We start from the raw sequence: 26,579 nt of genomic DNA, 5'->3' as shown, positions 1-26,579 counted from the left end.
GTGTTGGTAGACCAACCTGTCAGCATTTGGTGGCTATTTACTGCCCCGGTACTCCGTACGGAGTACAACGCTGGTGGTAGGATTGGGAGGCGGGTAAGGCACTTATTCTTCGTTGCGTGTCCGAGAAACAGACGAAACTCAGAATCAGCTTTGAGTGTCCGCCCGTTGGAGGAAGTATGCGGGTGCCTGCGCTTCTGCTTTCATGTTTCCGGCACTCGTCATCTTACCGCACTCCTCTCGGTTACGAGTAGTGATGAAGTCCGGTATGTAGCGGCGCTGGCGGCGCTAATTTTGGAGGCAGTCGGTGGCTGCACAGGCGGCCCAACTGGGTACAGCAACGTACCGCTAACGTACTGGTAATAAACAGAGGCTACAAGGCCCTCTGTGGATGTCGCAGGTGCATCACAGAGGACCTATCTTGAACCATGTGCCCACTAGAGCATCCCCCGCACCCAAAATTGGGTACTGCAGCTCATCACAACTTGTCTCTTCAGCGGAACCCTATCTTGAGCAGACAGGAGGAATTTGCAAGGGCCAAGGGTCGCTGTGTTCCTGCCGTCGCGGACTACTGGCAAAAACCCTTGGAGGCTTCGTTATCACTGTGGCGGCGAAAGAGCAGAAGTCAGCTCCTAACAATAAGTAATGAAATTATCGCAACCCGGCTCACTCACCTCAGTTACGCGCTGTCGTAATACGGGGCGACTGGTCCAACAGTACTAAAGCAAGCTCAACCCTCGCCAAGGCTGTTTAGCCACGCAGTCGATTTCGACTCTACTTCCCGCAGCCTCTGAAAATCGAGAGAGCTCTCTTGAAGGCCAACCCCCCTCAATCGCTGCCATACTGGCATAACTTACGACAGCATGGACGAAGTTGGCCCAGAGCCTCTCAGGCCGTCTGATTTTCTGGTCATATTTGAGGAGCTGTGCAGCCTCATCCCTGCCCTCATCATCATTTTCTATGCGCCAGTTTACATCGGCAAAGCTTTCAACAATCGCCGCTATATACAGATAAGCCGTCTGTTTTGGCTGAAGCTTGCCGTGGTGGAATATTGAGTGCTGTCCAAATCAACATTGTCTTTTGCTGGTGGCATGCCGTCTCCGCTGGAACGAGACTTGCCAGGGCTACGGCGCACGCGTCGTACGTCGGCATGCCATCTCTGGCGCTCATTTCTTGTATTGAACACCTTTATTCTCTACGTCAAGGCTCATTTTTGACTTCATTTCTACTCACAACGCTGCTGGCTGATGTTGCCGCCTTTCCGACCTATTTCTACCCTCCAGGACTGGGTGACATCAAATCGCCACGCTGGACCTTTGTTGCCCTCAAGCTGTCACTTTTCGTACTTGAGCAATTTCCAAAGCGCCGCTTCGTGGAGCATGGAAGCTCCGCCAACGGAATGGATAACGTTAGCGACGAGTCAGGCTTCTGTCAAGCACCTTTGTGGAAATTGGCCAAGTCAAACCTATTTGTAGGGTTTAGCTCGAAAATTGGAAACGGGTTCTTCCCTGACCTTGAAGATGAAGCTGGTGCGGAGATTCTGTATAAAGCGTTTTTGCCTCAGTGGGAGACAGGTTGGCTTGATCATCTGCATCTGCGACGGTTTTGCTCGCTAACTCTTCGATTCAGTCGATAAAAGCTCTCGATTCGGTGTACTCAACGCCTGCTTCCGAACTAAGCCTCGTCTTTTTCTTGCAGCCATCGTGCCGCGGCTGATGCAAGCTGGCTTCACTGTAGCAAAACCGTTCTTGACGCGAGACATTTTGATGACGATTACGGCGCCACAAGTACCGGCTGACCAGGCAAGGAAATTGATTGCGGCGACTATCGTGATCTTCATTGGTAGCATGGTACGTGCCAATGTAATTCTTTCATTGCGGTCAGCTAACGTGTCTTCTCCTAGCTTTCTTCCACCTGGTGTCGCTGCTCACGGTCAAGACTCTCATGGAGTTGCGAGCAGATCCTGAAGGCTGCTACCTATAATAAATGCCTGGCGCTCGCTGCTTCCGAACTCGACACTACTGCAGCTCTTCAAGTGATGGTCACAGATGTTGACAACGCTATTAACTTGATTGAGCATCTCGCTGTTGACTGGGGTCTTGCTGTTGAAGCTCTTTCGTGCCTGATAGGTCTGATGTCTTTAGCGGGCATTCTGACACTGCTGTCGCTCTCTCCCGCCATTCGTAAGTTCTTACAGGCAATCGTGTCCTGAATTCTGACTGAAAAACATTTTCCAGTTGCCACCAAGATGTTACTTGACGTACAAAGAGGAGGATCAGCTGACCGACAGGAATGGCGCCATGCCACCCAGAATCACATTGCTTTCGTTTCAAATATCCTATCACAATTGAGAGAAATAAAAATGCTTGGTCTAGGAACGGCCTTGTCCAAAGTTATGCGACAATATCAAGAACATGAGATTCACACCTCCACGCGAGTGCGAATTGCAACAGAACTTGACGACCCTGGAGGTACTGAAACCCCCTTTTGTTGATTCCATGAGAAGCTAATAAAACCAGGTGCCTTCGTCGAAACCGTTACGCCGTTAACAGCAGTTGGTTTGGCCATTATTGCGCCCGGCGCATTTCCTGCGCGGAGTACGGCTGATTTTGCCGCCTTTGTTGGAGTTGCCCTCATGTTGGCGGATATACTAGGAACTTTCGTACGAAGCATAGGCTATCGTATCGACGGACTTGACTCTCTTCAACATCTGCGGGACTTCTTGTTACTACAGGAGAACCGAGATCCACGTGTAGTTGCCCCCAGTTTGCTACTTGGCGCCGACAATGATACCGCCGCCTGACCAAACGGGAGAAGCCAGTCAAGGCGTTACCCGAGCGGGGGCGCTTCCAGCGAGTTTTTTGCTCAATTCATCGATGTATCAGTGGCGTTGAATGGGGCTGAGCCAGTTCTAAAAAACCTCTCCCTGCGCATTCCGAGGGGAAAGGTCACAATGATAACGGGCTCGGTCGGCTGCGGCAAATCTACTTTTCTCAGGTCGATGATTGGGCAAGTGCAGCTAAGTTGTGGCTCATTAATTGTTGTTTCCACATGCGTTGCGTATTGTTCCCAAAAACCATGGATCAGGAATGTTTCTATACGCGATAACATTGTGGGGGAAAAGCCCTTCAATCGGACTTGGTTGAATCTGATACTCTACATCTGCGCTCTCGATATTGATTTGGCTCGTATGGCGAGCGGCGAATTGACAGTTGCGGGCAGTGATGGCTGCAACCTCAGCAGAGGGCAAAAACAACGCGTCGTAAGTACATTTTTGAATTCGTTCTACCCGGAGGTCCGTACCCTCATTAACGTTCCGAAGGCATTTTCTCGGGCTCTGTACGCGAAAAAGGAGATAATCATTGTTGATGACCTCTTTTCCGTTCTGGATAAGAACACATCATCAGCCATTCGTATCAGATTGTTTGGAGAAACCGAGATACTAAATGCGAATAACATGACCCTGATCATGAGTACTACCATGCGTATGTCAGAACAAGGGTCTCATACCGTGATACTAATGGCTGAGTAGGAGAGCATACCGTCGATGCTGACCTAGTGTTCGAAATTTCCGACGATGGTCGGGTGCGCGAACGCTCCGAGGCAAGCCGCGAAGGGAGCCCTTGCTACACTCCTCGGAGAGTAGGAGAATCTCAGCCCGGTGCGACCGAGTTTAGTATTGCGGTTCTAGATGCCGAGGGAGATGACGCGCCACCTCCAGAAGTCATTCCGCGTTTAAACCTAGCGAACACTTGGAACATCCCAGACGCTGTAGGTGTGGGGGTTAACGACTTTTCACTTTACAAGTTCTTCTTTTTAGGACCTTCTGGGAACCTTGTTAGCGTTGTATTTTGCTCTGTCGTCGCCACCGCTGCCGTCGCAGAGTTGATCCCAGGTAAGATTCCAACTGATGTGGCGGCGTATGTCAGTCTAACACCAGTCAACTACTACAGCGGCTTTTATCTACTTTTGGATGGTCACAGATCCAGAAAATCGTACCTTCTTGCTGGTTTACACAGGTTTCTCTATGGCAAACCCGGTATTCAATTTCTTGTGCTCAATGTGAGACTTGAACGCTGCGCAACACACGAAGGAATTCTAACACGTCAAGGTCATATTACTATACAGTGTATCCAAGAACAGCCAGAGCGTTATATGCGAAAGTCGCAGAAACCATACACCGGTATGAGACTGTGCAGCACTTCGTACGAAAGGCGTTTCTAACTTGCCACGTAGCGCCACACTTGATCATTTTTCGTCAACGGACACAAACTTTCTGCTCAATAAGTAAATATGTGGCATTGAAGCTATTTTTTTAAATACTAATGACAGGCATCAGATTTACTCGAGATGTTTTTCAAACCACCGAGGGCTTACCACGGCTTATGCCGCAGCTCGTTTGGGGTACATTTCACGCTGACTCTGACAGAACAAAGGGCTAATACGTCACTTTGTAGCATTCATAGGCGTCGGAATTTATTTTGCAACGTTCTATTGGGCTAGCTCGACGGTCTTTCTCCCCCTGTTTTTGGCAATTGCATAGTTGACGGTCTCATTCTTCGATCGCAGAGCCTCTCATCAAGTTGGAGTGCTGGGTGGAACTCCTCAGGAGACACTTTCGAGGCTGATGGCCGACACTAGCACTGGTAGCGAGCATATACATGCTTTTTGCTGGCAGGCTGCCTTCCTGAGCCGTTACTATACCGGCCTCAGTGAACTCTACAAGTCGAAATGTCGCAGAGCGACCCTGAGTCGGTGGTGTTGTACAATGGGCGATACAGTTGCTGCTACACCTGCTATTAGCATTGTGATTCTTGCGCTTAAATCTGAGGAGCCAGTCTCGCAGATTGCCGTCGGTTTTGCATTTGTTGCTTTGGTCAATTTCGGAAACCAGGTACACGCACTTGCGTTATGCTTCAGTTTAGCCGACACAGCGTTGCGTGGTGCGGGCCAAATTCGAGCATACATCCAGTCAACACCCCAGGAACGGGACCCAGAGGAGTACGAGGAGGTGCCACTGGAGTGGCCTGGCCGGGGCCAAATTCAGCTGAGTTGTGTAACTGCTCAGTACAGGCAAGTTGGTGTCGTCCCTCCAGGATCATGGGGCTAATCAAGTTCTATATGGGTACAGGCCAATTGGGGGAGTCCGACACACTGCGCTCGACCATGTATGATTCACTGTTGAGCCTGGTCAAATTGTCGGCATCTCAGGACGCACGGGAAGGTATGATCACTGTACCCAGCCTACATGAGCTTAAATTTGCTGACACGATATCTTAAATACTGCAGTGGGAAAACACCAATTTTTCTAGCGATCTTAAATCTACTCGAATTTGAAGGAAGCATTAGCATCGACAACAGAGAGATCCGAAGTCTGCCGCGCGATATTTTGCGGTCTCGCATCACAACTATGACGCAGTCTGGTCTTGAACCGAAGGGAACAGTTCGACTGAACTTAGATCCGTTCGACTCGAATCTAAGACCGCGGGAATTCTTGCTCACAGATGATATGTTAATTGGTATCCTGAGACGCGTGGGCCTATGGGACCGCATCGAGGCGCGTGGGGGCTTGATGCCTCATCTCATCTCATGAAGTTCTCCAATGGGCATAAGAAGCTCTTCGAGCTAGCTCGAGCAATGCTGCACAAACAAATGATGAGAACCAGGATCATCCTGATTGATGAAGGGGCACCGAATGCCGAAATAGAAGACCACATGCGGCAAGTCATGCGGGAAGCTTTTGCCGGCTGTACCATTCTGATGGTATCACATCGACCGTCGCTATTCCGAGAAGCGGACCGCATTTTGACTGTGGACAGAGGCAAGTCCTGTCTATATGAACACGACAGGCAGCGAGATATTTGGTCAGCCAACAGGTGGAATAATAGATAGATCAGCCATCCCGGGCTCATTTTCACCCTCAAGAAACAATATTTTGCCCCATGGCATGTTCTCCAAACAGCGATCGGAAGTTGCGAGAAAACCCAGACCAGACCGTTGCTCCTTTTCAGTCTCCCGGTATGGCCCCTTCTACAAGCATTTCCCTAGCCAGTATTCAGCCATAAGGCTCTCTCTCCACTTACGTGGCAGGTAGATTGGTAGGGCAAAAGAAGCTTCTGATTTAACTTCTGCCAAGATTCTGGGGAGAGCGCCATCTCCACTTGTTCGTCGTCCCATCACCCCGCGGTCCTTGGAGACAAATGTCACCTCCCAGGCTAAAACTCTGGGCACCGCTTGGCATCAACAGGCTTCGGTCATGGCAAAAGCCTTATTCATTGTTGTGCGCCTGCAATGCCCAGCATGCACAGGCCACCCCCCGCGCCTCCAGGCCAAGCTTATTGGGAGACCTGCATGCAGCCTGGGCATGGCAAAGCGGCGACTCACGCCTGCAGCATGGTTCGCTGCTCATTTCCGCCCAGACATCAGGACCCTCAGCTAAGGCTCGGCGCATGCTGAGCTGCCACGCGACCAGAGCTGCCGGCTTGCTGCGGTTAAATCAGCCAAGATTATAGCGCGGGCAGGGCTTGGTCGGGCGACTGTTCGTCTTCAGCTGGGGTCTATAAGAAGGAGGCTGCCCACAACGGGCGTTGTCTCACTCTTCTCATATCATTTTCTTTTCGACAAACGCTTGTTGCACCTCGATCATGACTTCGTTTTTAAAGAAGGCGTATCGATTCCTTTCACCCGACGCGGAGAAGGAGGAAGATGGCCGCGACAAATGGCCCTCACGGGCTGCTTTCGTCCTCGCCGCCATGGTATGAATTACGTTTGGCTCTATGCCTACGGGTTTCTATTAACATGCTCACTTTAGGGAGGTGCTATTGGACTCGGAAACATGCTTCGATATCCGTCCGTCGTCTTTGCCAACAATGGCGTGCAGTGGTTCATCCCCTACCTGATTGCGCTCTTCTTCCTCGGCATCCCAATCTTGATCTTGGAGATCTCGATCGGTCAGGCATATCGCGGCGGCGCAGTCGTCGCCTTTCATGGACTCAACAACCGAACAAAGGGCATTGGTCTGGGTGTCATCATGAACGGATACGTCGTTGCCACATACTACGTGCCCATCATTTCCTGGATCATGCGGTACTTTCGATCCTCGTTCCAGAGTCCGCTGCCGTGGACCGGCAGGGGCCAGGAGTTCTATATGGGAGACGTCGTCAGAAACCCAGACCCGATCCCTGGCGCCATGAGCGGAAACACCGTCACTAGCTACGTCAACTATGCTGCTCGTGGCATGGTCGGCGAGACTGTGGGATGGGCCGCCTTTATCTGGTTCCTTGTCTACCTTTGCATGTACAAGGGAGTTGGAGTTACTGGTCGCGCAGTGTACGTCACGATGGGTCTCCCAATCATCATGATGATCATCCTCATTGGACGTTCATTGTCTCTGCCCAACGCCATCGACGGAGTCAAGTTGTACTTTGCCGAGTGGCATAGCGACAAGCTCGCAGGTGGAGATATTTGGCAAGCTGCTGTCGGCCAAATCTTCTTCTCCATCGGTGTCGGCTTTGGCTACTTCACCTCCTATGCTTCTTACAACACCAAATACGCAAATGCCGTCCAAGATGCATTTATTATTGCATTTAGCAATTCTCTATTTGAAGTCCTTGCCGGGTTCGCTGTTTTCGGAGTGATTGGCTTTCTGGGATATGAGCCTAATCAAGGTGTCAAACTCGGCACTTTCACCGTCGGCTTTCTGACCTATCCCCTGGCCTTGTCAGAAATGCCCGGCGCCAATGTCTGGGCCGTATTGTTTTTCCTCACTCTGGCGCTGCTTGGTCTCAGTTCTGCTTTTGCTCTCGTCGAGTCCATCGTCACGATGATTTGCGACTCCAGCTGGGGCCAACGCACCTCGCGAACTTGGATCTCCACTGGTGTCATCCTTGTTTCCTTTTGCCTCTCACTCATATACTGCACAGAGTTTGGTTTCTATCTTCTAGATGCTGTCGATACCTGGACGAACAACTTGGCTCTCATATTTGTTGTATGGTGCGAAGCTGTTGCAGTGACCAGCTTGTATCGCTACGTTGATGTCACCGGACAGGTCGGCGTTGCTGCATATGCTATATACAATGCGGGATACGTCTTTGCCATGGTTCTTGGAGTTGCCGTGGCACAGTCGGTCACTGCCGAGGCTGGGGCTGGCACTGGCTTCGGTATCTACATTGTTGGTGCATGCCTCTCTGTTGCTCTCTCGAAGACGCCGGATTCTCTGGCGCCCTCATTCTGGGGTAAAAACAGCTTCTTGAACAAGTTTTGGTGGCTTGGCTTTTATTCAGTAAGTTGAATTTGTGCGTGTAAAGATTCCAAGTTCTCCTGCTAATTGCCTCAGGCAAATCAACTTTGTCGAGACCTGAACAATGTCGTGGCCGTCGGCAAGAACTGGAGCATTCCCGTTGTCTGGGGACCCATTCTCCGCTACGTATCTGCGCCGATCATGGCCGTCATCTTTTCGTTTGCCTACCCGGCGTTTTACAAAGTTCGCAACGATCCTCTGCACATCTTCGCCTTCGCTGTTTCACATGTCGTTATGATCATCATTGCGCTTGGCTTCATTGTGCCACGTGCCTTCGACATTTTCGTTCCGGCTGATAAGCTTCACATTGGAAAACCTTTCTATGCGCCACAGGTTGTTGTGCTGGGAGTTCTTAACGGACAACAGGCTGCGGAGGCTGAAGCAAATAGCCAGGATACTGACGAGGACAGGAGCAGAGCAGTGAAGGGAGAGAAGTATGGGAACTAGGGTACAGTCTCGGCTGAGCTTGCATACTATTACCTAAGGCAAATTGAATACACATTTTCTCGAGCAACAGCCACCAATAAGAGAAGGGCTGCCCGCCACTGTCAGCTTGGCTTTTCTTCGACCGTTTGTAGCCAGTGGCGTTTTCGCCCAGGACAGCCACTGCGTTAGTTTGTGTCTTGGAGGCTTGGCCACAGCTGACCTGAATAAGACGGAGAAACGTGGCAATTTACAAGAAATTGCTTTCTCAGAAACATGCAATCCTCGTCTCAGTTCGGGATAGCGACCGGTCTACGTTCTTTTAGACAGCGATGCACGTCAATGCCGATGCCTTCATCTTCAAATGTAAAGGATGTAGAACACAAAGATAAGTGAATTCAACAAGCTGTAATTATTCTACGCCGTTGCGGTTTTCCCTTTTATACGTGATATGAGCTTATCGAGTTTCAACTTCAGGGCCGATGGCGCTACCTCATTTGCGCCCACCATGCGGCGCACAATAATGTTATATAGGCCGCCAAAAGCGAGTGCGATGGCCGTCGACGTCAAGATGATGACATTGTACGGCATGCTGAAATCCGGAGTAGGCAGGTAAAGAAGCAAACCAGTGGTGCGCAGGCTCATGGCCTTTGGTCTCAAGGTCGTGATGACGGCGGCAGCCACATCAAACCCGCGATTTGCATCAGGGGGGTACTCTGTGTATCTCAAGATGGACTTCTCAAATTCATAGGTGAGGAAAACGGTGCAACGGGGTGGAATCTGGACAAGAAGCTCCAGCTGCGTACCACGCTCGCGATCAAGAGCCGGGCGATAGTAAATCTCTTTGATAATGTCGCTGGCATTGTTGCCTGTAGCCGTGGAGCCAGTAGACGATATCCGTGTGGAGAGTGTGTGGAGGTAAATGCGCATGAACCAAGGGAGCGATTCCATGTAGACAAACTCGACCTCTTCATCGCTGGGGTTGGTAAGAATGGCCTGAACGCCGCCACGTTCTTGGCCATAGCCAGTCAAGCTCCGTTCAGCAAACAATACCGGCGTTTCGGGCTCATTAATCTCCAGGCCCTTGCCGTCAGCCACAACGTCTGGCTGCGTCAAAACGAGGGTAAATTCGCCATCCGCAGGGATATTGTAGCACCGTTTGGGCTTCTCCGCATCCTTGATCTCGTGCGATCCCTCGGAAGAGTACACGCTTCGCGAATGGGGAATGTGCAAGCAGATGGGAGGCACAGTAGCGTCGGTGAGTGGGCAAGCTCCCTGCATTGGTCGACCAAACACTTGTGATAGTGTCCAGTCTTGGCCAAGCAGGTGATCAGCGGGGAAGCAGGTATCGTGCGCATGGTAGGGCTTAGATGTGTCGCATACGAGGTCGTCTTCGTTGGGTGGTCGCGGTATCGGGTTGTCTGGATTTTGCGTTAGAGCACTTGTCAACACAAACATTTGCAAGAGCGTCTATATACCTCTGGGTCGCTTTGATCGGTTGACGTCAAGGACCATGTCAATGGTTTCCTCCATTTGCAAGACACACTTCCCCTCAGCATCACAAATTGGCTTCACATCAATAGCCATGCTTTGAAAGGAGGCATCAAATAGCTTGTGACCATCGAGCAAGCTCGCAATGCCAGCCTTGCCCTTGCATGGAAGCAACTTCAAAAATGGCGTTAGATTCTCTGTGCAAACAACCTCATGCGGTAGCACTCCATGTAATAGTCGCGTGTTGGCGAGTATGGCGTCCGAGTGGTCGCCTTCGGGCTGGAAAGACATGACTGGGCGTATGGTTCTTGTTTCGTCGATAAAGTTGAGACTGGCGCAGAACAGCCCAGACAGCGCATTGGTAAGGATAAGCCATTTCTTGTCGGCTTCTTCGTCTGTCTGCGCGTCCAGCCATGCCCAGAGCTCAACTCCCTGTCCACCCTCCTTGCGCCCATCCCACGGCCGGGCTCCCCACGTCTCCGTATCCCAGCGCCCCAATGCGAATCGCAAGTGTAGCTCGCGGGTACCAGCATATTGTAGAATTTGTGCAAGTGACCTGGGGAAGATTCTGAAATTTTGTGTCTCAAAGTCGTCGACGGTAATATTGGATCGAAAGTTGAAGCTCGCGAGCAAGCCCGACAGGGGCAGTGGTCGTAGGTTCAGTTGCTCATGGTAGTCGGTGGACGCGGAGGCAAGGATACCAGAGAAAAGGAAGAGAAGGAATGACAATAGCCGCGCCATTGTGAAAAAGAGAGTGTAGATCTTCCGCTCTCAGTGCGGCAGAATTTACATCTCAGCCTGATATAATGGCTGGCGATCAAAGGGAGCACAAAGCATAGGTGGTTAACCTCAAGGAAGCTCTCAGCGTAGCTTGCCCGCCATAACGGGCTCGCTTCCAGGCGACGTGGCGCGCCTGTAGTGAAGCAGCGTGGGGACGTTGGGAGGCGGTCGGGAGTGGCAAAATTAGTCTGCCTTCCAGGCTTGTGTCGGACAAGACCACGAGCATCTCTGAACTCGCTCGTTGTCGCTCGCCGCATTCATAAGCAGTGGTTTGTGATAGCGTTTTGCTCGCAGATAATCCATCAGACCTATTACATACGCGCGCACAGTGCATCCAGTCTAGCGCAAATCAACAATCGCGTCTCGACCATGGCCGCCGAACAACGAAAGCTGCTTGAGCAGCTCATGGGCGCATCCGTCACGTCGCAAGCCGCCAAACCTTCCTTCTCCGACCCGAAGCTATGTCGTTCATATATCGCAGGCACCTGCCCTCACATCCTCTTCACCAACACAAAGCAAGATCTGGGGCCTTGCCCAAAAATTCACTCCGAAGCTCTCAAGACCGAATACGATGCCATGTCTGAACGCGAAAAGAGCAAGCTCGGGTTTGAGTACGATTACATTCGACATTTATACCAGTATATCGACGAATGTAACAGAGGTATTGAAGCTGCCCAACGGCGCTTGAAAAAGACACCAGAAGAGATCCGACAGACCAACGTCATGGTAAGTATCCTCCAATCTTCCTGCGCAAAAGCTACAAGAGTCTGTTGCTAACTACTTTTTTTGCGTCGCAGCTGAAAGCAATATCCGATCTCAATACTTCAATTCACAACGGCCTCCTCGAAGTCGAAATACTCGGCTCCATGTCGGAGGTCTCGCGCGCGCAGGATGAACTATTTCGAGTGCGGCAGGCAATGCAGGCCAAGGCAGAGAAGGAAAAGGAGCTCAAGGCCCTCGCGGACACCTCTGGCCCGTCGGGCCACCAGAAGCTGCAAGTCTGCGACGTATGCGGCGCGTACCTCAGTCGTTTGGACAACGACCGCCGTCTGGCAGATCACTTTTACGGCAAGATGCATCTGGGCTTTGCGCAGATGCGCAAGACGTACGATGCATTCCCGAGAGAAATGAAAACGAGAGCCAGAACGATGCACGACGATGACGGTCCCGGCGGCGGCGGCCCAAGAGGACCCAGAGGGCATGGTGGAGGAGGGGGAGGATACAGAGGCAAAAGTGGCCGTGGCTATCGTGGCGGATGGTAGACTGCACTACTTCTCGAGAACTCCGACGGTTGGAAACCGCATGTATACTGGCGTTGATAAGGCTACTTGTATTTGGGTCATTTTTGAAAGTCCTCTAAAAGATATGTACATAATATTGGAGTTGATCAGGAGCTTGGGACTCGTTACATATACCCACTCACACAGCATTATAACTCACTTGTGATTGTTAAGTGAAGCAAGTAGTCAAACGATACTCATTCGAAATACATCCTGGGCCGGGTAAGTGCGCTAAATAAACAATTTCCAAAAAGAGCTGAATCGTCTGCTTGAAGCGTGATACCCAAAATAATTTATCCAAAAAAAAAAATTGACGCCGCCTCCCATTGTAACAGTCTCTGTTTGCCATGCCCTGATGTGTTACCTTGCCAATTCTCCAACGTTACACAATATCCATGATGTATTACTTATTCGCAGCTGTGGTAGTGGTGGTCATCTCATCCAGAAACTCCATCTCGTCGTCCCATTTCCCAATAGCCGGTGCAAACCGCGGTAACGGGGCCAAGATCGCAGGCTTCGGTGCGCCTTCCACAGGCTCCTTTTGACCCTCCGATTTAGCCGGCAACGAGGGAAAATCGTCCTTGTCCGGTGCGGGAGCGGCGTTGCCAGCGGCGCCGCCACGCCCTCGTCCGCCTCGTCCTCCCCGTGCGCCACGTCCCTCACCTCGGCTGCCTCTCCCCCGTCCACCACGACCGTCGCGACGAGGACGTTCGTCGAGGGACATGTCAGTGTCTGTGCGATCTGGGGTCGTCGCTTTCTCCCCTTCGCTCGAGTCTCGCGCGAAACGACTGCCGCACAAGCCTGACCCAACTGAGCTTTTCGCTCCACGGACACCGCCATTCATTCCACGAGCTGGCCGCCGCGATTCTTCCTCGCCTGCCGCCTCTTTGCCTTCATCCCAGCCGCCTTGTTTCATATTCATGGCCTTGAGTTTGCGCTCTCGGTTCTTTGTGCGCTCATCTTCGAGGCGGCGACGCTGCTCCTCGTTTTGTCGTCGCCTCTCTGCATTTTCGGCACGCTGGCGCCGCGCTTCCTCCATTCCGCGTGCGTAAGCCTCTGCGTGTTGTTTCTCGTCCTGTTCGGCCTTCTCAAACTTGCGCGTCTTCTCTGCCGACAGTAGTTTCATCTTCTCCATCTTGGCAGTCAATTCTTCCTCTGTCGGTTTCTGGCGAGGGTTGGCACCAGATTGCGCGCGCGCATCGACGGACTTCGGGGGAGGTTTTCCCTGATTCCTGCCATCATTTCGCCTGTCTCGATGAGTCGGAGCATTCGCTGCGACGGCGCTGGAGCCGCTTTCGCCGTTTGTCTGCTCGTGGCTCGCGGCCGCCGAGGACGACTCGGGTGATTGTGGCTCGGGGTGTTGCGGTGGTTTTTGTGCCGGCTTCTCTGCGAATCTAGAATGCGCAAGACCTCCTCGTGGTGGCGGTGCCGGAGGAAGAGGCTGCTTGGGGGACTTGGACCTGCGTCGTCTGCGTCCCTTCCTTTTGCCTGCTGCCGCCGCAGCTGCCAGAGGGGCCAGCGCAGACTCGAGATCCGCGGGATGCGGTATTAAGTCTGAAGGTGTGATATAGTATGACGAGATCTCGACCGGTACATCGTTGGGCACAATAGTGGTTACACCATCTACTGGTTCGAAGTCGTCGTCGAAGAACAAATCGTCGTCGGTGCGGCCGCCAAACTGGTCTTCCATCGTAGCGTGAAGGCTTCGACGCAGCGCAAAGCGAACCTTGAGCAGTATGTGATACAGGAAAAGATACTATTGTGAGCGACACGGCAAGACAGCACAAGGGTCGTTATTGATAATAGGTGCTGGCTGCTGGTTTGATGACGGGTTATTGTGACGGAGAGTGGTGGATTGGGCGAGCGCAAGCGTAAAAGAGCTTGGCCAAGCTTTCATTGGCAGCCAGCGAAAAGAAGGTGGCGGGGGACTGCAATTACTTAAACCGGCGAAGAAGACCCTAACATGGAATCTAGCCTGATTTGCGTCGTTTATTAATTATTAAACAGGTAAGTACTGTTTTTGAGTTCCAGCGACTATTTTATAGCAATGATAAATATCTGTTTAATTGAAGCGATTGCATTCGGTGCCGCTAGCTAGGCAATCGCCTCTCAGAATCGCAAACTGTCGGCCATCAAGCAAAATACCGTTTTTCTCCAAACACGCTCTGCGAAGCCCCTCCTCAAGAAATCCGGCCTTTAAAAGGACTTTGGCGCTCGCAGGATTGCTGGCAAATACACTGGCTTCGAGCCGCGCGAGACGTGACCACGTCTCAAACAACCAGTCTCGAAATCCAATCAATGCCTCTGCACCATATCCCCTTCCCCAGATCTCTGGTGTCAACGCACAGCCCAGCGACCATGTTCTGTAAGCCATGTCCTTTCCAGCATGTGCAATCATGCTCCCGATAAGCCGTGGGTTGGACGAAAAGCTATCGGTCGTGCTGCGTTTGATACACACTGCAACAGATTTAGGGTAGGCAGCAGTAAACTGATGGTCATGTTGCGACGGGAATGACTGTGAAATGGCAGTCTCGGCGTCGGACGCTGTGTATGGGTACTGAAAGCGGTCGCTCAGTTGCATGACCACCTCTTTGTGGTTTAAAGTCACGGCGAGGCTTGGAGCATCAGACAAGAGGAAACGCCGTATGATGAGAAGATTGGTCTCGAACAGGACAGTTCCGGCTTCGGCAGCTGGAAGCCGATCCGCGTCCAGACAATGCATTGGGAGCGACATGAGAAAGCAAAGACGGAGAAACAGGCCTCTTGGAGTTTGTGAGTGTGATTCATATATTGTGAGACGAGACTGCAGCGTGGGCATTTCTACTTCTATCAATCTGTGAGTCAGGCCTACTAGCGGCGATCTGAGGCCTGTGTTAAAAGTACAGTGCGGCTGCACAATAAGGCTTATGGGAGTGAACGTCGATTACTACGTCTGGAGAATTATCATCCCAGAGAGAAATAATTATACTGGAAATGAGGCGGTTGGTGAGTCTAGTCGTTATTTTGCAGGCTTGCCTGCAAAAGCGCCAAAGACTAAGGCCCGTCAGCCTAGAAAATGGGAAACAGCATGTAAACAGGAAACTGTTCAGTTTCTGATCTGTTTTTGGTCAACTTTCGATCTCTCCGAGAATTTGCCACACCAGCTGCCACACTAGGTGTCCAGCTATGCCGTGCTGATTCGTTGGCTTATAGCATGGGCTTAATGGTGGCTGCATAAATACCATCTGCATCCCCCACCTTCTTGCTCTCGGAAAATTCCACTGGAAGCCTCACAGATACACACTGTTACAAGCATTACGCATAGTTCAAGTGCAAAGATGCATTTCTGCCTCTATATAGTCTGGGTTGCTGCCGTTGTCCGGCCAGCTCGAGCTCTGCCAAGTACGTCATTCATCTTACAAGCCAATTACTTCACACTCTAACAGCTAGTGTGTGCTTTCAGTGCGAGAAGATATAGCTGTTTTAGTTCGTGGTTCGATGGGCGGAAGACCCTTCAAAGGCAGGTCCATGTCATATGGCGCAGAGGTAGCTGCTGCTTCCAGAGCTGAAGTGCTTGGCATCAGTTGAGAGAGGCAACGATGGCCACTGTCAGGAGGGAATCAACGTAAAGAGAAGCGGTTTCTCTCAGTCTCGGAGGTGGCGTGGCTGGGTATCGGGCATTGAAGCTACGCTAGGCAACATATACAAATGAAAGTTTGGTTCCATCAACGGGAAGGGAGAAAAATGGCGAATACTCTATCACGCATGGCAGCGCTGTAATCCGAAATCATGACGCGCTAACTAAATAGCCCCATTCGACCTCGCGCAGCCGCGGTCTACAATGCTCTAAATCACGTATTGGGCGGAGAAATACTGCGCTGAGACAACCAAGAAGAGAATCACAGGAAAGCAGACGGAGGAAGCACCGCTCAATGAGTGTCAGCGAGGGGATCCGAGTTCATCCATTTGCACATGGCAACATTTGGGGTCTGTGAAATCGGGCCGGCTTGTTAGTTCTGGCTGTGTGCCGCCTGTGACGAGCCTTCACTACGGGCGCCGCAGCACTGTAAATGCTACGTGATGGGGTATTCTAGGGGCGGCGGGTGACCCCGAAGACTCTCTAATCAAACCTGCATTGGCAGAGGAACTTTTGAACTGCAGACAGGTGGGCAAAGGCGGCCCGGGGGAAGATGCATCAGTGGAGCCTCACCGTGTCCGGCAGGATGGAAGCTACCAACATCACCAGCATCACACGGGACGACAATATTTGGCCGTCCGTCTCAATCGCATCGTGCAAGTTCTGGAAGACATAAACAGTCACACTCAATCCCGCACAACCCATGCTCGCAAAAAACAAGGGCCTCTTTTCGGCTTTTCCTCGTTGAGAGCGCGGTCGCCAGAAATGCACAATTTCGTTGGTTGGTCGGTTGGACGAGATGCTTCCTGCGCGTCTGCCACACCTGAACTGCCTGGCTAGCGCAAAGACCCCCCGCTTGTGAAAGTAGTGGCCATCGGCTAGCGCTGATGGTCACCTACTATTTATGGTTGGTAGGCCGGAGCGGAAGCCGTAGCGGACTAACAGCATGCGGATAGCCTCCATCCGCTGGTCGCGGGGTCCTGCTGGTACTCGCGCGCGCAAATTCGCATCCTGGTGCTGAAACGCAGCCGATATTATATACTTAGTATGAATAAACGAGCTGCCAAGTAAGCTAAATAAGAAACAAGGTAATTGCCTGGAGATTCGTAGTCATTGGTCGTCTGTACCGTGGTGTAGTAGTGACATTTCGGCGCTGGCGAGTGTTGTAAAGTCCCGAGCTGCTCAGCCTGATCAGACATGCAGATAGCTAATAGCGCTGCATCGCCCTTAAATTGTCTTTAGTCAATGAGCATGTACCCCACCTGGTGCTTCTTCGAAGCCGGAGCAACTTCTTGAAAAGTATAACCACCCGTGCTGCCCTACGGCCCTCTGGCTTTGCTTTGACACTTCGACACTTCCGCGTCGCTGGGTCACACGAAGCCTAAATTACACATCTGGCCAGAGATCTGATCGATTACAGAAGCCGTCTTCGGCTGCAATCTCTCATCTCAAAATGGGCGATGATATGTTTGGTCCCCAGCTTCAGGGCGCATTTGACTTCACTCTGCGATTCGAACTCATCTTTTTTTCTATTGTCCCGTCAATAATTTGGTTTGCCGCACTTCCATTCTACGTTTATTCCTACTTGAAGAGCCCTCCTCTCGCCCATGCTGGATTACTTCTCTGGACAAAGCTGGCCTTTGCTTTGTCGCTAGTCGCTGTCCAAGCCGCGGCTCTCGCATACTTTCACCATCCGTACGCCCAACATGGCATGAGCATGGCCCTCCCAACAGCCGCAGCGACATTATCCTTTTTATCAGCAATCATCATCACTATTTTCGTCTGCGTGGGGCATCTTTATTACTGCTCATCTCCAGCATTTCTTGGGTTCTTCTTGACGATTACGCTGCTCCCCGACGTCGCAGCTGCGCGATCGCTGTCCCTCAGGGAGGGGTTTGAGATTATTGCAGCGCTTCAAATTGCTACCACCGTCATAAAGTTTGTTATTATGATCTTGGAAGATATTTCGAAAAGATCGCATCTAATTGACAAGGATTTGCGGGTCTCTCTCGGCCGCGAGGCCACAGCTGGTTTTTGGAGTCGATCGTTCTTTTTCTGGATGAACGGAATTCTTGTCATAGGATTTCAAAGAAATCTCACAAAAGACGACATTGGCGATATTGGGTTTGAAACGGAAGCGCTCTACACCGAGTTCGCTCGCTGTTGGGAAAAGGCCAACAAAGAATCAAAGTTTGCTCTTTTGCTGTCATGCATCCAAGCTGTCCCGGAGTTTTTTGTTTTTGTCATCTTGCCGCGATTCCTGTCCATTGGATTCAACTTTTCCCAGCCATTTCTACTCCAGCGAGTCGTCAGCACCGTGTCTGAAGAGCATCCAGACCCTCGAGTTGTTGCTTCGCTTATTGGCGCCACGGCCTTGATCTATACTGGTAAATCGATGTGCGCGGCCTGGTACAACAGCTACCGGCTCAAGATCAGAATCGGTGTGCGAGGAATGCTCCTGGCAGCCCTTTACAATAAAACCGTCAGACTCTCAACGGACGAGCTGTCAAAGGCTGCAGCGCTGACCTTGATGAGTACGGATGTAAACGGCACACAAGGCCTCATATCACTATCGTACGAGAGCTGGGCAAAATTGATCGAGATAGGCCTGGGGCTTGGCATTCTCGCAGCATTCGTCGGGGCATCTTGCATCTTCACCTTGGTGCCTGCCATCATCTCCTCCATACTGTCTACATTTGCGACCAAAAAAATGGCAAGAACTCGCAAACGATGGAATGAGCGAATCGAAGTCCGCGTCGCAGATACTTCTTCGATGCTATCGCAAATCAAAGATCTCAAAATGACTGGACTGGCTCCAATCATGGCAGACAAGCTGCAACAACAAATGAATAGTGAGGTAAAAATTTCCATGGGCGATCGACATGCCAGAAGTCTCAGCTGGGCAATTTCCGCTCTGGTAGAGACGGCAGCCCCTGCTCTCGTCATTGGAGCAACTCTGTTTTGGACCAGAGCATCTACAGGTCTATCAGTTGCAGACTTCTATACAACTCTTGCGCTTACCCAGATGGTGACGGCCCCTTTCGCTTCTGTGCTCGTATCCCTTCCGTATTGGGCTACCGCCTGGGCTTCTGTGCAGAGAGTTCAGGAGTATCTCTGCAAAGAAGAGAGACAAGACTATCGTACTTTTTATATGGACGATTCTGTCTCAGAAAAGATGCCACTTAATCCGGATGGCTCAGAGCTTGGTCAGTTCACAGATGTACCAGCCAAGCCCGACTCTACCTCTGCAGTCCAACTCAACAATGTCTCGGTCTTTTCTCTCCGAAATGCCTGTCTCAAAGTCCCGAAAGGAAGCAAAACCATGCTTTGTGGTCCCGTGGGATCTGGGAAATCTACCATCTTGAAAGCCATCTTAGGTGAGGTACAATTGCAGAGCGGAGACGTCTCTTTGTCCTCCAAGTCTGTTGCATACTGCGAACAAGAGCCCTGGGTTTTGAACGACACGATTGAGCAAAACATCATAGGAAACAGTGCTCGAGACTCCGACCGCCTCTGGAAGATTATCAACATCTGTGCCCTGACCTCTGATTTGGACCGGCTTCCAGACGGCATTATGACACTTGCTGGGAGCGAGGGTTGCAATCTCAGCGGCGGTCAAAAACAGCGAATCTCTCTCGCAAGGAGTCTGTACGTCGGTGCCGACTTGGTGCTTCTCGACGATGTCTTCAGTGCGTTGGATATCCCAACAGCGTCCATCATCAGGCATAGGCTTTTTGGCAAAGGTGGCTACTTCCAAGAGGAGCCTACTACTCTGATCATGGCGACAAATATCGGTGGGTTTCAACTATCGACGCAAATCAAGGAATGATAAATATTAACACTGACGCAGCGCAACACCTCGAAGATGCGGACTTCGTGTTTGAAGTCAACGCCGACGGCCAAGTCCAAGCAGTCCCGCAAAAGCGCATTCTGAGCAACACGAGCGCCAGTGAACCAAATAGATGCAAAGACAATGTTTCTGATAATGGCACTGACAGTAAGGAGACATCAGTGGTGCAAGTCACATCGAGCGATACCGAAATAAAACACCAGCGGTACGGTGACTGGGCGCTTTATGGATACTTTTTCAGGGCTGCTGGCTTGCGTAATGTCATTCTATGGTTGGCCGCCATTATGCTAGCCGCCATAGTCGAAAGGTTTCCTCGTAAGTTCACCTTCACATTGCCATGGGGTATATCGTTTACTGTGCCTAACCTTGTTCCAGCAATCTATGTCCGAATCTGGCAGGATAACCACCCGCACAATAACCTCTACTTTATTGGCTACGCGATCATAAGTTTTGCTAATCCAGTATCCAACATGGCATGTTCACTGTAAGGCATTTTGGGTCATGGAATCAGATGCGCAAAGACTAATGCGATGCAGTGCGTACTTCTACTTGGTCAATGCCGCAGCTGCGAGATCTTTGCACCGCACTCTAGCAAACACAACCTCTCGGGCTACCCTCGACTTCTTGACAAAAGAGGATACTGGCGTACTCTTAAACAGGTTCAGTCAAGATATTTCTGCGGCTACACAGGAGTTACCTCTTTATGTGATGCCGACAAGCTGGCGTAAGTTTTCACTTTTCTCCTCCCAGGATTCACTTTTCTTCCAGCTTCAACAAAAGTCGCTCGCATGCTTCTCGACAACCTGCTAACCATTTGCACCCAGTTTTCTTCACAATCTTCATCGACATTGGTGTAATTGCATCCGGGGCGAACTATGCCTCGCCGATTCTGCCATTGTTTCTTGTTCTCGTGTACGTCGTGCAATACTTTTACCTCCGTACCTCGCGACAGCTGAGATTTCTGGAGCTCGACGCCTCAAAGACCTTGTACAAACTTTTCAAGGAGTCAAGCAAAGGCATATCTCACATTCGCGCTTTCCAGTGGCAAGCTCCGTTCGCAAAACAGCTGTACATTGCGGCAAATGAGACCCAAAAGCCGGTCTATGCACTGACCTGCATTCAGCAATGGCTGTCCACGGTACTGAACTCGGCAACTACCGTGGCAGCTATCTGCGTGGTGACTCTCGCACTCAAATTTCCCTCTCAGACGTCTAAGACTGCGATTGGTCTTGCGCTTCTGAGTCTCATAACCTTCAGTGAGCTTTTGAGCGAGTGGATCTCCATGTGGACGGGGACGGAAACGAGTATGGGTGCTGTGGCCCGAACTCGCGAGTTTGCGCAAACGACCCCCCTTGAAGAGGATCTTGCAGATTCAGATAGCCTCGCAGCAGCCATTCCTGACAACTGGCCACAGTCCGGCAGTGTTGAGGTCGAGAACGTGAGCGCAAGTTACCAGGCTGACAGTGCTACGCCACGCAGCGCATTTGAGAACGTCTCTGTTTCTATCCCATCGGGTAAAAAAGTCGGCATAGTGGGAAGAACAGGCAGTGGCAAGACTTCGCTACTTCTCACGTTGCTAAACCTGTTGGAGCATTCCGGAACCATCAGCATTGACGGTGTTGACATTCGGCGGGTACCACGCAACATGCTTCGCTCTCGAATAACGACCATAACCCAATCCGGTATCGAGCTACCTGGCTCTGTTCGCTTCAACATCAATCCATATCCCGCATCCATCTGCCCCGGCCAGCTCGAGGTTACTGACGACATGATGGTTGACGTTCTGTGCCGCATCGGTGCTGGACTGTGGGAAAGTATTCAGCCTCGCGGTGGCCTGGATGCTGACATGAGTAAGCTTCAACTCTCGCAAGGACAAAAGCAATTGGTGCAGCTGGCGCGGGCCGTGGTGCATAAACAGAGTGTCGGATCAAAGCTTGTGCTGGTGGATGAAGGATCCGCCAGCTTGGATCAGGAGACGGAGCGTCGTGTGCAGGCAATCATAGACGACGAGTTCCAGGCCTGTACTGTGATTACTGTATCACACCGGCCAGCTGCTCTACAGCATGTTGACTTTTTTGTCCGCATGACTGATGGTAGAGCGGAAGTTGTTCCATCCACGGGGGCCAGGACCGAGACTGACGTCGATCGATAGGGCGTGGGCTATGCACGGCCACATTTATTTCTGTCTCGAATACGTCATTATCTAGAATAGCTTAATACATACAATTTAGATGTTTTTACATACCATGTCTTACAGGGCATACTCGTCGCTGCTTCGTGAGTTATATTGCCCAATACTTTGCTGCCTATTAAGCATGCTCAAAGAATTTGAATCAAGTATATAATAGTTCTGTATTCATATATACTAACATCTACCGCACAATGATATTTTTTATGTATTAATATCTATTGTACAATGATTTGCGAATGCAGCATTTACGCATGGCGGACCTCAAGGTTGTCAAACGTGGCTTTGGTCTGGAACGCACGAACGCCATTGGTGCCATGCTGGAACTTGTCATCCGACACAGTAAAACTGGCAATGATGTCCTTACCATGCGTGACCTTGCAGTCAAACTGGCTGCCGACGGCACGAACGGCAACATTGTACACCCTGTTGGTGTGGATCGGCGCGCTGACGGTCTTGATCGGGGTCCAGCCATTGTCGGCACGGCCAATGACAATCTTGCCGCTGGTGCCAATACCCAGATAGTAGCCCCGATACGCGTGAGCGCCTTCTTGCAGATTCGTGGCGCGGAAGATGATTCCTGCATCACCGTCATTTTGGCTGGGAATGGCCACGTCCACGGCAAAGTACTGGTCGGTGAAGTTGGTGTTGATGGCGGCCTTGGCGCCGTCCGAGACCACCGTCTTGAGCTTGCGGGAGCCCGTGTCCCAGGAGCCGCCGTAGGTAGACCAACCAATCATGTTGCTGTCCTTGAAGTTATCCTGGACGCCCATGACAATGGGCTGGATGGTGCCGTCTTCGCGAAAGTAGAGGCGGTCGTAGGCGAGGCGGCGGTCGTTGCCGTCCGTGCTGCCGAGCGGGTGGCGGTGGTAGATGATGTAGTGGATGTCGGTGCCGGGGACGGTGATGACGCCGTTGTGGCCCGAGCCCGTGGCAACGGCCAGGTCCTGCTGGAGGATCTTGTCGAGGCGCTTGAAGGGGCCGACAGGGTTGTCGGAGATGCCGTAAGAGACGGCGTAGTCGGGGCCGCCCCAGCCGCCCTCGCTCCAGAAGAGATAGTACTTGCCCTTGCGCTTGAACATCTGGGGCCCCTCGACGTAGTTTTCAGGCGTAATCTCCTTGTACTGGTCGCCGTCGGGGAAAGTGCCGACGCTGACCATGTCCTCGTTGATGCGGGCGACGTTGGCGTGGCCGTGGCCGCCGTAGTAGATGTAGGCCTGGCCGTCGTCGTCGATGAAGACGTCTTGGTCAATGGGCTGAGCGCCGTTGTAGTACTGGCCGATGAGCGGCTTGCCAATGGGGTCCAGATACGGGCCCTCGGGGCGGTCTGCGACGCCAACGCCAATGCCACCATATTCGTCATTTGTCTGAATGTCGTTGGCGCCAAAGTAGAGGTAGTATTTGCCATTGCGCGCGATGGGAGCGGGGGCCCAGACAGCTCGCTTCGCCCACGGGAAGCTGGTCGTATTCAGGACGTTGGGGTGCTTAGTCCAGTTGATGAGGTCAGGCGATGAGAAAGCGTCCAGAAACGTCTGCGCATCATACTCATGCGAGTAGGTTGGGTATACCCAGTATTCGCCATTGTAGAACTCATTGTCCGGGTCAGCGTACCAGCCCTCGACAAAGGGGTTTCCTGCCGGGTTGGTTGTGAAATCCGGACCAGACGTAGCTTGACCAACGGCCGAGAGCAACGCTGCGACCATGACGGCTGAGGCCTTCATTTCAGTGATTCTGGGGAGATATGGCAATATTCTGCGCAGAAGCACGACGGATGCAATAGCAAAGGATGAGATCTCCGCTGCGAAAAGTCTTCGCCATCGGCCCTATATATACACCTTGACTCTTTGGGCCCGACCATGGGACTCGCTGCAGACCGCGAGGGTTGCACCACCTGCCATATGCACACTAGTTAGCGTAGCTGCAGAAGGATGCGCATCGTGCTGATTGAGCCTTACGTGGGGGACTATGTCCAGAAACTGACGCGAAACGCTCAGATCGAAGCTGGTCGTTTTCTGTTGATATGCATAATGAAAATTGATGAATCATGAGTTATATGCAGTGATCTGGGAAGGAGAGATGGCACGGCCAATTTTGCGCCCCAAGGCATTGACGAAGACGGCTGCCGTGCACGTCTGTCCGTGATAGTTGCTTTGACCCCGCACCCCGCATCTGCACGATCAGGGTAGCCAAGGCGCCAGAAGCAACACCACCTTTATCTAAACGGCCCTTTTCTTCTTGCTTTACAGGCACTAATATAGATGAATGGGCTTGTCTACGGGACTTTCTTGGTTCGAGCTTCAGAGTCAGAGGAGGCCGTCCAACGTCGAACACGAACCGGCAAGTGATTCGCTGAAAAGGACTTGAGCGTAAAAACTTGGGATAAGACGATTCCGATTCGCTTCTTGGCGCTTATTTCAGTATATTAATTTCTAAAGACACCAAAAGGTGCAAATTCGAGTGTTCATGTAGTCTTTGCGCAATGTTTAAGCATTGTAGCCGTCCCACGTTGTGCAACATACCCTAGAGCAGATGTCTTCGCAGAAACCCGACGTCTCGCTCCTCATACGGCTGGATTTTTAATGATCGAGGTTTTAAGCGTTTCAGAGCTTGGTTTATTTGCTAGCGGAATCTCGATCCCAGATTTCTCCAAGACAGCATACTTATATTCCCAGCGATGCTATCGTGACATTTCCTGAAATTCCAATGGATCATCTTCGAAAAGCAGATTCTCGACCGAGTTGAGCTCCCAACGGAACTGCCTGGCCCGAGACATAACAAATATGCATATTGCATCGACGAGTGGCCTATCTACGAGTCTTTTAATTTGTCGTCCTTGCCGAAGTCAACGTGTTTGATTGCTCTCGCGCGGAGCTGGCAGCTGATACCCGGGATGCTGCAGGCAGGCGACCTACTGTAGGCGAATTTGGAAGACGATAAAAAATCACATAAACATGACGAAAATCTGGCCAATGAATCAATGCTGCCAACATGACCTCGCCAAATATCCTTGTAAGACGCGGTTCTGGTCTTTGGGCACAGTCGTCATCTGCCATGAGACCATAAGCGTCATTCAGATACAACGTGCATCCTTGAAATGTCCATGGCCGAGATTCAAGAAGCTATTCGCATCGCAGTCTTATCATCTCGTCATTTTTTCCTCATGTTCGACTCGTGAGCATCGCTTCCGCGTTTCTTGACGACATCTGAGTTGCATTAGACGTACGAGGTTGGGGAATGGGCGCGTTCTGAGACATGTTGCGCACCAGTGCGTGGCAGACGGCACAAGACCTCCGAAAGAACTGGATCTTGGCACCATGCCGTACTGTCGTCCACCAAAACCAGTGTTTTGTTATTATTCTGACCCAGCCCTGTGGCGCTTGTTCTTCTTGAGTCCAAAGACTGGCTGGAATGCAGCCATGTTGACAATAACGGCGTGGGCTCATCTCGGCACGATTGCGGAAGAGGCAAACCCGATGTTTAGTATCCGTAAATCTCGGATCTGCGACTTGGTAATATCGCGCAGATTAGCAGGAGCTCAGTCTCGCCGTCGTCTCAGAAGGTATTGCAGACAAAAGCTGCAGGGCAAGCTGACGGATGTCAGCTCAGCCCGAGCCGTGTCGCACATTAAAATAAAGCACCCCGCAAAAGGACAAAGTGTTATTCATATATACAGGTGGAATGGCTTTGTTGTTATGTTTTGTTATGCCGCTTGCTGTGCCGGCGATGCTGTGCTGGCTCGCAGCCTAGCTTTCGGAGATTTGGGTGAGAAACTTGCCAACCTGGCTGCAACAGTTAGTGGCGTATGCATTTCTGCTCTCCAATTCGGTCAGCTCCGAGCAGAAGAGGGAGCGTTGACGAAATCCAGCCCGTCGTTGCAGCGGCTAACTGCTGAGACAGTTGCTCTGCTGACTGGATACGAATAGAGATGGGCTGTGACATGTCGTCGATCTCTTTTCCCAGCCTCCGACCATCGAAATGGCTTGGTATGACGGCATCATGAAACTTGGAGGGGGCGTGAAAGATGAGAAAGCCCCCGCGTTTTTTTTTTTCTCTTAAGCGGACAGAAATAAAACGGGTAACGACTTTCTAGTGGTGATCACGAACCGGATAAGGACATCGGCGGACATAAAGTTGGCAGGTGATCTATGGAGGGAGGTTGGCCAGTGACATCGGCGGCGAAGAGTAGCGATGAGCAGAACATGTCCAAGTAACTACATCATCATGAGGAAACATAGTCTAACTTTGAATTTTAGGATACGAGAATGGATGCAGTTCGTGTTGCTCTATTGTCTGTGCAGCTCGTCATGCGAATCAAACAAGTGCTCAAGGGTAGATGGGGTCACAAAGTCGCGTCGCCAGCTCGACACCATCTTGCGTCTACTGTGTGAACCCCGGAGCCATTCCGAATGGCATAGAGGCGGGAGCTATTCATCAGATGCAATGGCAGATGCAAGTAGAGAAACAGCGAGATGCCAAATAGTATCCCCATGCGGGATCGGATCATTGTGATGTGTATCGCAATAAGCTTCTCGGGATGGAGTCTCTGGCTACAGATCTACACTGCGCGGTGAGGGCTGCATGCGCTCAGCTGCTGGCACTGTGGACTCTGCAATGCCGCTTTAATCGCGAAACTAATAATGCAAATTAATTACAAG

At 51.4% G+C, this 26,579-nt stretch overlaps 10 protein-coding genes across 11 annotated transcripts; 6 read left to right on the top strand and 4 right to left on the bottom strand.

Annotated features, from left to right (window-relative positions):
* Nucleotides 1-1,088: 1,088 nt before the first annotated feature.
* On the top strand, nucleotides 1,089-4,540 carry LMH87_007069 (uncharacterized protein; the record flags this gene model as incomplete). Its single annotated transcript, XM_056192098.1, has 14 exons — nucleotides 1,089-1,137; nucleotides 1,203-1,571; nucleotides 1,627-1,847; nucleotides 1,901-2,180; nucleotides 2,235-2,468; nucleotides 2,517-2,659; nucleotides 3,122-3,259; nucleotides 3,320-3,482; nucleotides 3,530-3,892; nucleotides 3,951-4,059; nucleotides 4,109-4,180; nucleotides 4,234-4,284; nucleotides 4,337-4,401; nucleotides 4,455-4,540. 14 exons carry the CDS (start codon nucleotides 1,089-1,091, stop codon nucleotides 4,538-4,540), a joined length of 2,343 nt encoding a protein of 780 aa, XP_056060351.1.
* Nucleotides 4,541-4,765: 225 nt separating this feature from the next.
* Nucleotides 4,766-5,309, top strand: LMH87_007068 (uncharacterized protein; the record flags this gene model as incomplete). The annotated part of the gene is made up of 4 exons (XM_056192097.1): nucleotides 4,766-4,998; nucleotides 5,066-5,070; nucleotides 5,129-5,221; nucleotides 5,287-5,309. 4 exons carry the CDS (start codon nucleotides 4,766-4,768, stop codon nucleotides 5,307-5,309), a joined length of 354 nt encoding a protein of 117 aa, XP_056060350.1.
* A 1,332-nt stretch (nucleotides 5,310-6,641) lies between these two features.
* Nucleotides 6,642-8,743, top strand: LMH87_007067 (uncharacterized protein; the record flags this gene model as incomplete). The annotated part of the gene is made up of 3 exons (XM_056192096.1): nucleotides 6,642-6,752; nucleotides 6,809-8,278; nucleotides 8,333-8,743. 3 exons carry the CDS (start codon nucleotides 6,642-6,644, stop codon nucleotides 8,741-8,743), a joined length of 1,992 nt encoding a protein of 663 aa, XP_056060349.1.
* A 393-nt stretch (nucleotides 8,744-9,136) lies between these two features.
* On the bottom strand, nucleotides 9,137-10,951 carry LMH87_007066 (uncharacterized protein; the record flags this gene model as incomplete). Its single annotated transcript, XM_056192095.1, has 2 exons — nucleotides 9,137-10,140; nucleotides 10,198-10,951. 2 exons carry the CDS (start codon nucleotides 10,949-10,951, stop codon nucleotides 9,137-9,139), a joined length of 1,758 nt encoding a protein of 585 aa, XP_056060348.1.
* A 408-nt stretch (nucleotides 10,952-11,359) lies between these two features.
* Nucleotides 11,360-12,252, top strand: LMH87_007065 (uncharacterized protein; the record flags this gene model as incomplete). Its single annotated transcript, XM_056192094.1, has 2 exons — nucleotides 11,360-11,716; nucleotides 11,788-12,252. 2 exons carry the CDS (start codon nucleotides 11,360-11,362, stop codon nucleotides 12,250-12,252), a joined length of 822 nt encoding a protein of 273 aa, XP_056060347.1.
* A 421-nt stretch (nucleotides 12,253-12,673) lies between these two features.
* LMH87_007064 (uncharacterized protein) lies at nucleotides 12,674-13,960 on the bottom strand (the record flags this gene model as incomplete). Of its 2 annotated transcripts, none has more annotated exons than XM_056192092.1 (1): nucleotides 12,674-13,960. In XM_056192092.1, the coding sequence occupies one exon, from the start codon at nucleotides 13,958-13,960 to the stop codon at nucleotides 12,674-12,676; it is 1,287 nt and encodes a 428-aa protein (XP_056060345.1). The 2 variants fall into 2 exon arrangements, with proteins under 2 accessions (XP_056060345.1, XP_056060346.1); XM_056192093.1 differs by having other exon boundaries at nucleotides 12,674-13,405.
* A 1,627-nt stretch (nucleotides 13,961-15,587) lies between these two features.
* Nucleotides 15,588-15,961, top strand: LMH87_007063 (uncharacterized protein; the record flags this gene model as incomplete). Its single annotated transcript, XM_056192091.1, has 3 exons — nucleotides 15,588-15,651; nucleotides 15,713-15,769; nucleotides 15,834-15,961. 3 exons carry the CDS (start codon nucleotides 15,588-15,590, stop codon nucleotides 15,959-15,961), a joined length of 249 nt encoding a protein of 82 aa, XP_056060344.1.
* Nucleotides 15,962-17,339: 1,378 nt separating this feature from the next.
* LMH87_007062 (uncharacterized protein) lies at nucleotides 17,340-21,888 on the top strand (the record flags this gene model as incomplete). The annotated part of the gene is made up of 9 exons (XM_056192090.1): nucleotides 17,340-17,581; nucleotides 17,797-17,824; nucleotides 17,880-19,680; nucleotides 19,737-20,051; nucleotides 20,112-20,220; nucleotides 20,273-20,460; nucleotides 20,561-20,648; nucleotides 20,860-20,874; nucleotides 20,994-21,888. 9 exons carry the CDS (start codon nucleotides 17,340-17,342, stop codon nucleotides 21,886-21,888), a joined length of 3,681 nt encoding a protein of 1,226 aa, XP_056060343.1.
* Nucleotides 21,889-22,172: 284 nt separating this feature from the next.
* LMH87_007061 (uncharacterized protein) lies at nucleotides 22,173-23,970 on the bottom strand (the record flags this gene model as incomplete). The annotated part of the gene is made up of 3 exons (XM_056192089.1): nucleotides 22,173-23,676; nucleotides 23,758-23,815; nucleotides 23,880-23,970. 3 exons carry the CDS (start codon nucleotides 23,968-23,970, stop codon nucleotides 22,173-22,175), a joined length of 1,653 nt encoding a protein of 550 aa, XP_056060342.1.
* Nucleotides 23,971-25,082: 1,112 nt separating this feature from the next.
* On the bottom strand, nucleotides 25,083-25,367 carry LMH87_007060 (uncharacterized protein; the record flags this gene model as incomplete). Its single annotated transcript, XM_056192087.1, has 2 exons — nucleotides 25,083-25,127; nucleotides 25,188-25,367. The coding sequence occupies 2 exons, from the start codon at nucleotides 25,365-25,367 to the stop codon at nucleotides 25,083-25,085; spliced, it is 225 nt and encodes a 74-aa protein (XP_056060341.1).
* Nucleotides 25,368-26,579: the final 1,212 nt, after the last annotated feature.

Source organism: Akanthomyces muscarius, chromosome 1 (genome assembly GCF_028009165.1).
Source record: "Akanthomyces muscarius strain Ve6 chromosome 1, whole genome shotgun sequence".
Taxonomy (NCBI): domain Eukaryota; kingdom Fungi; phylum Ascomycota; class Sordariomycetes; order Hypocreales; family Cordycipitaceae; genus Akanthomyces; species Akanthomyces muscarius.
This window is presented reverse-complemented; position numbering and strand designations above follow the sequence as displayed.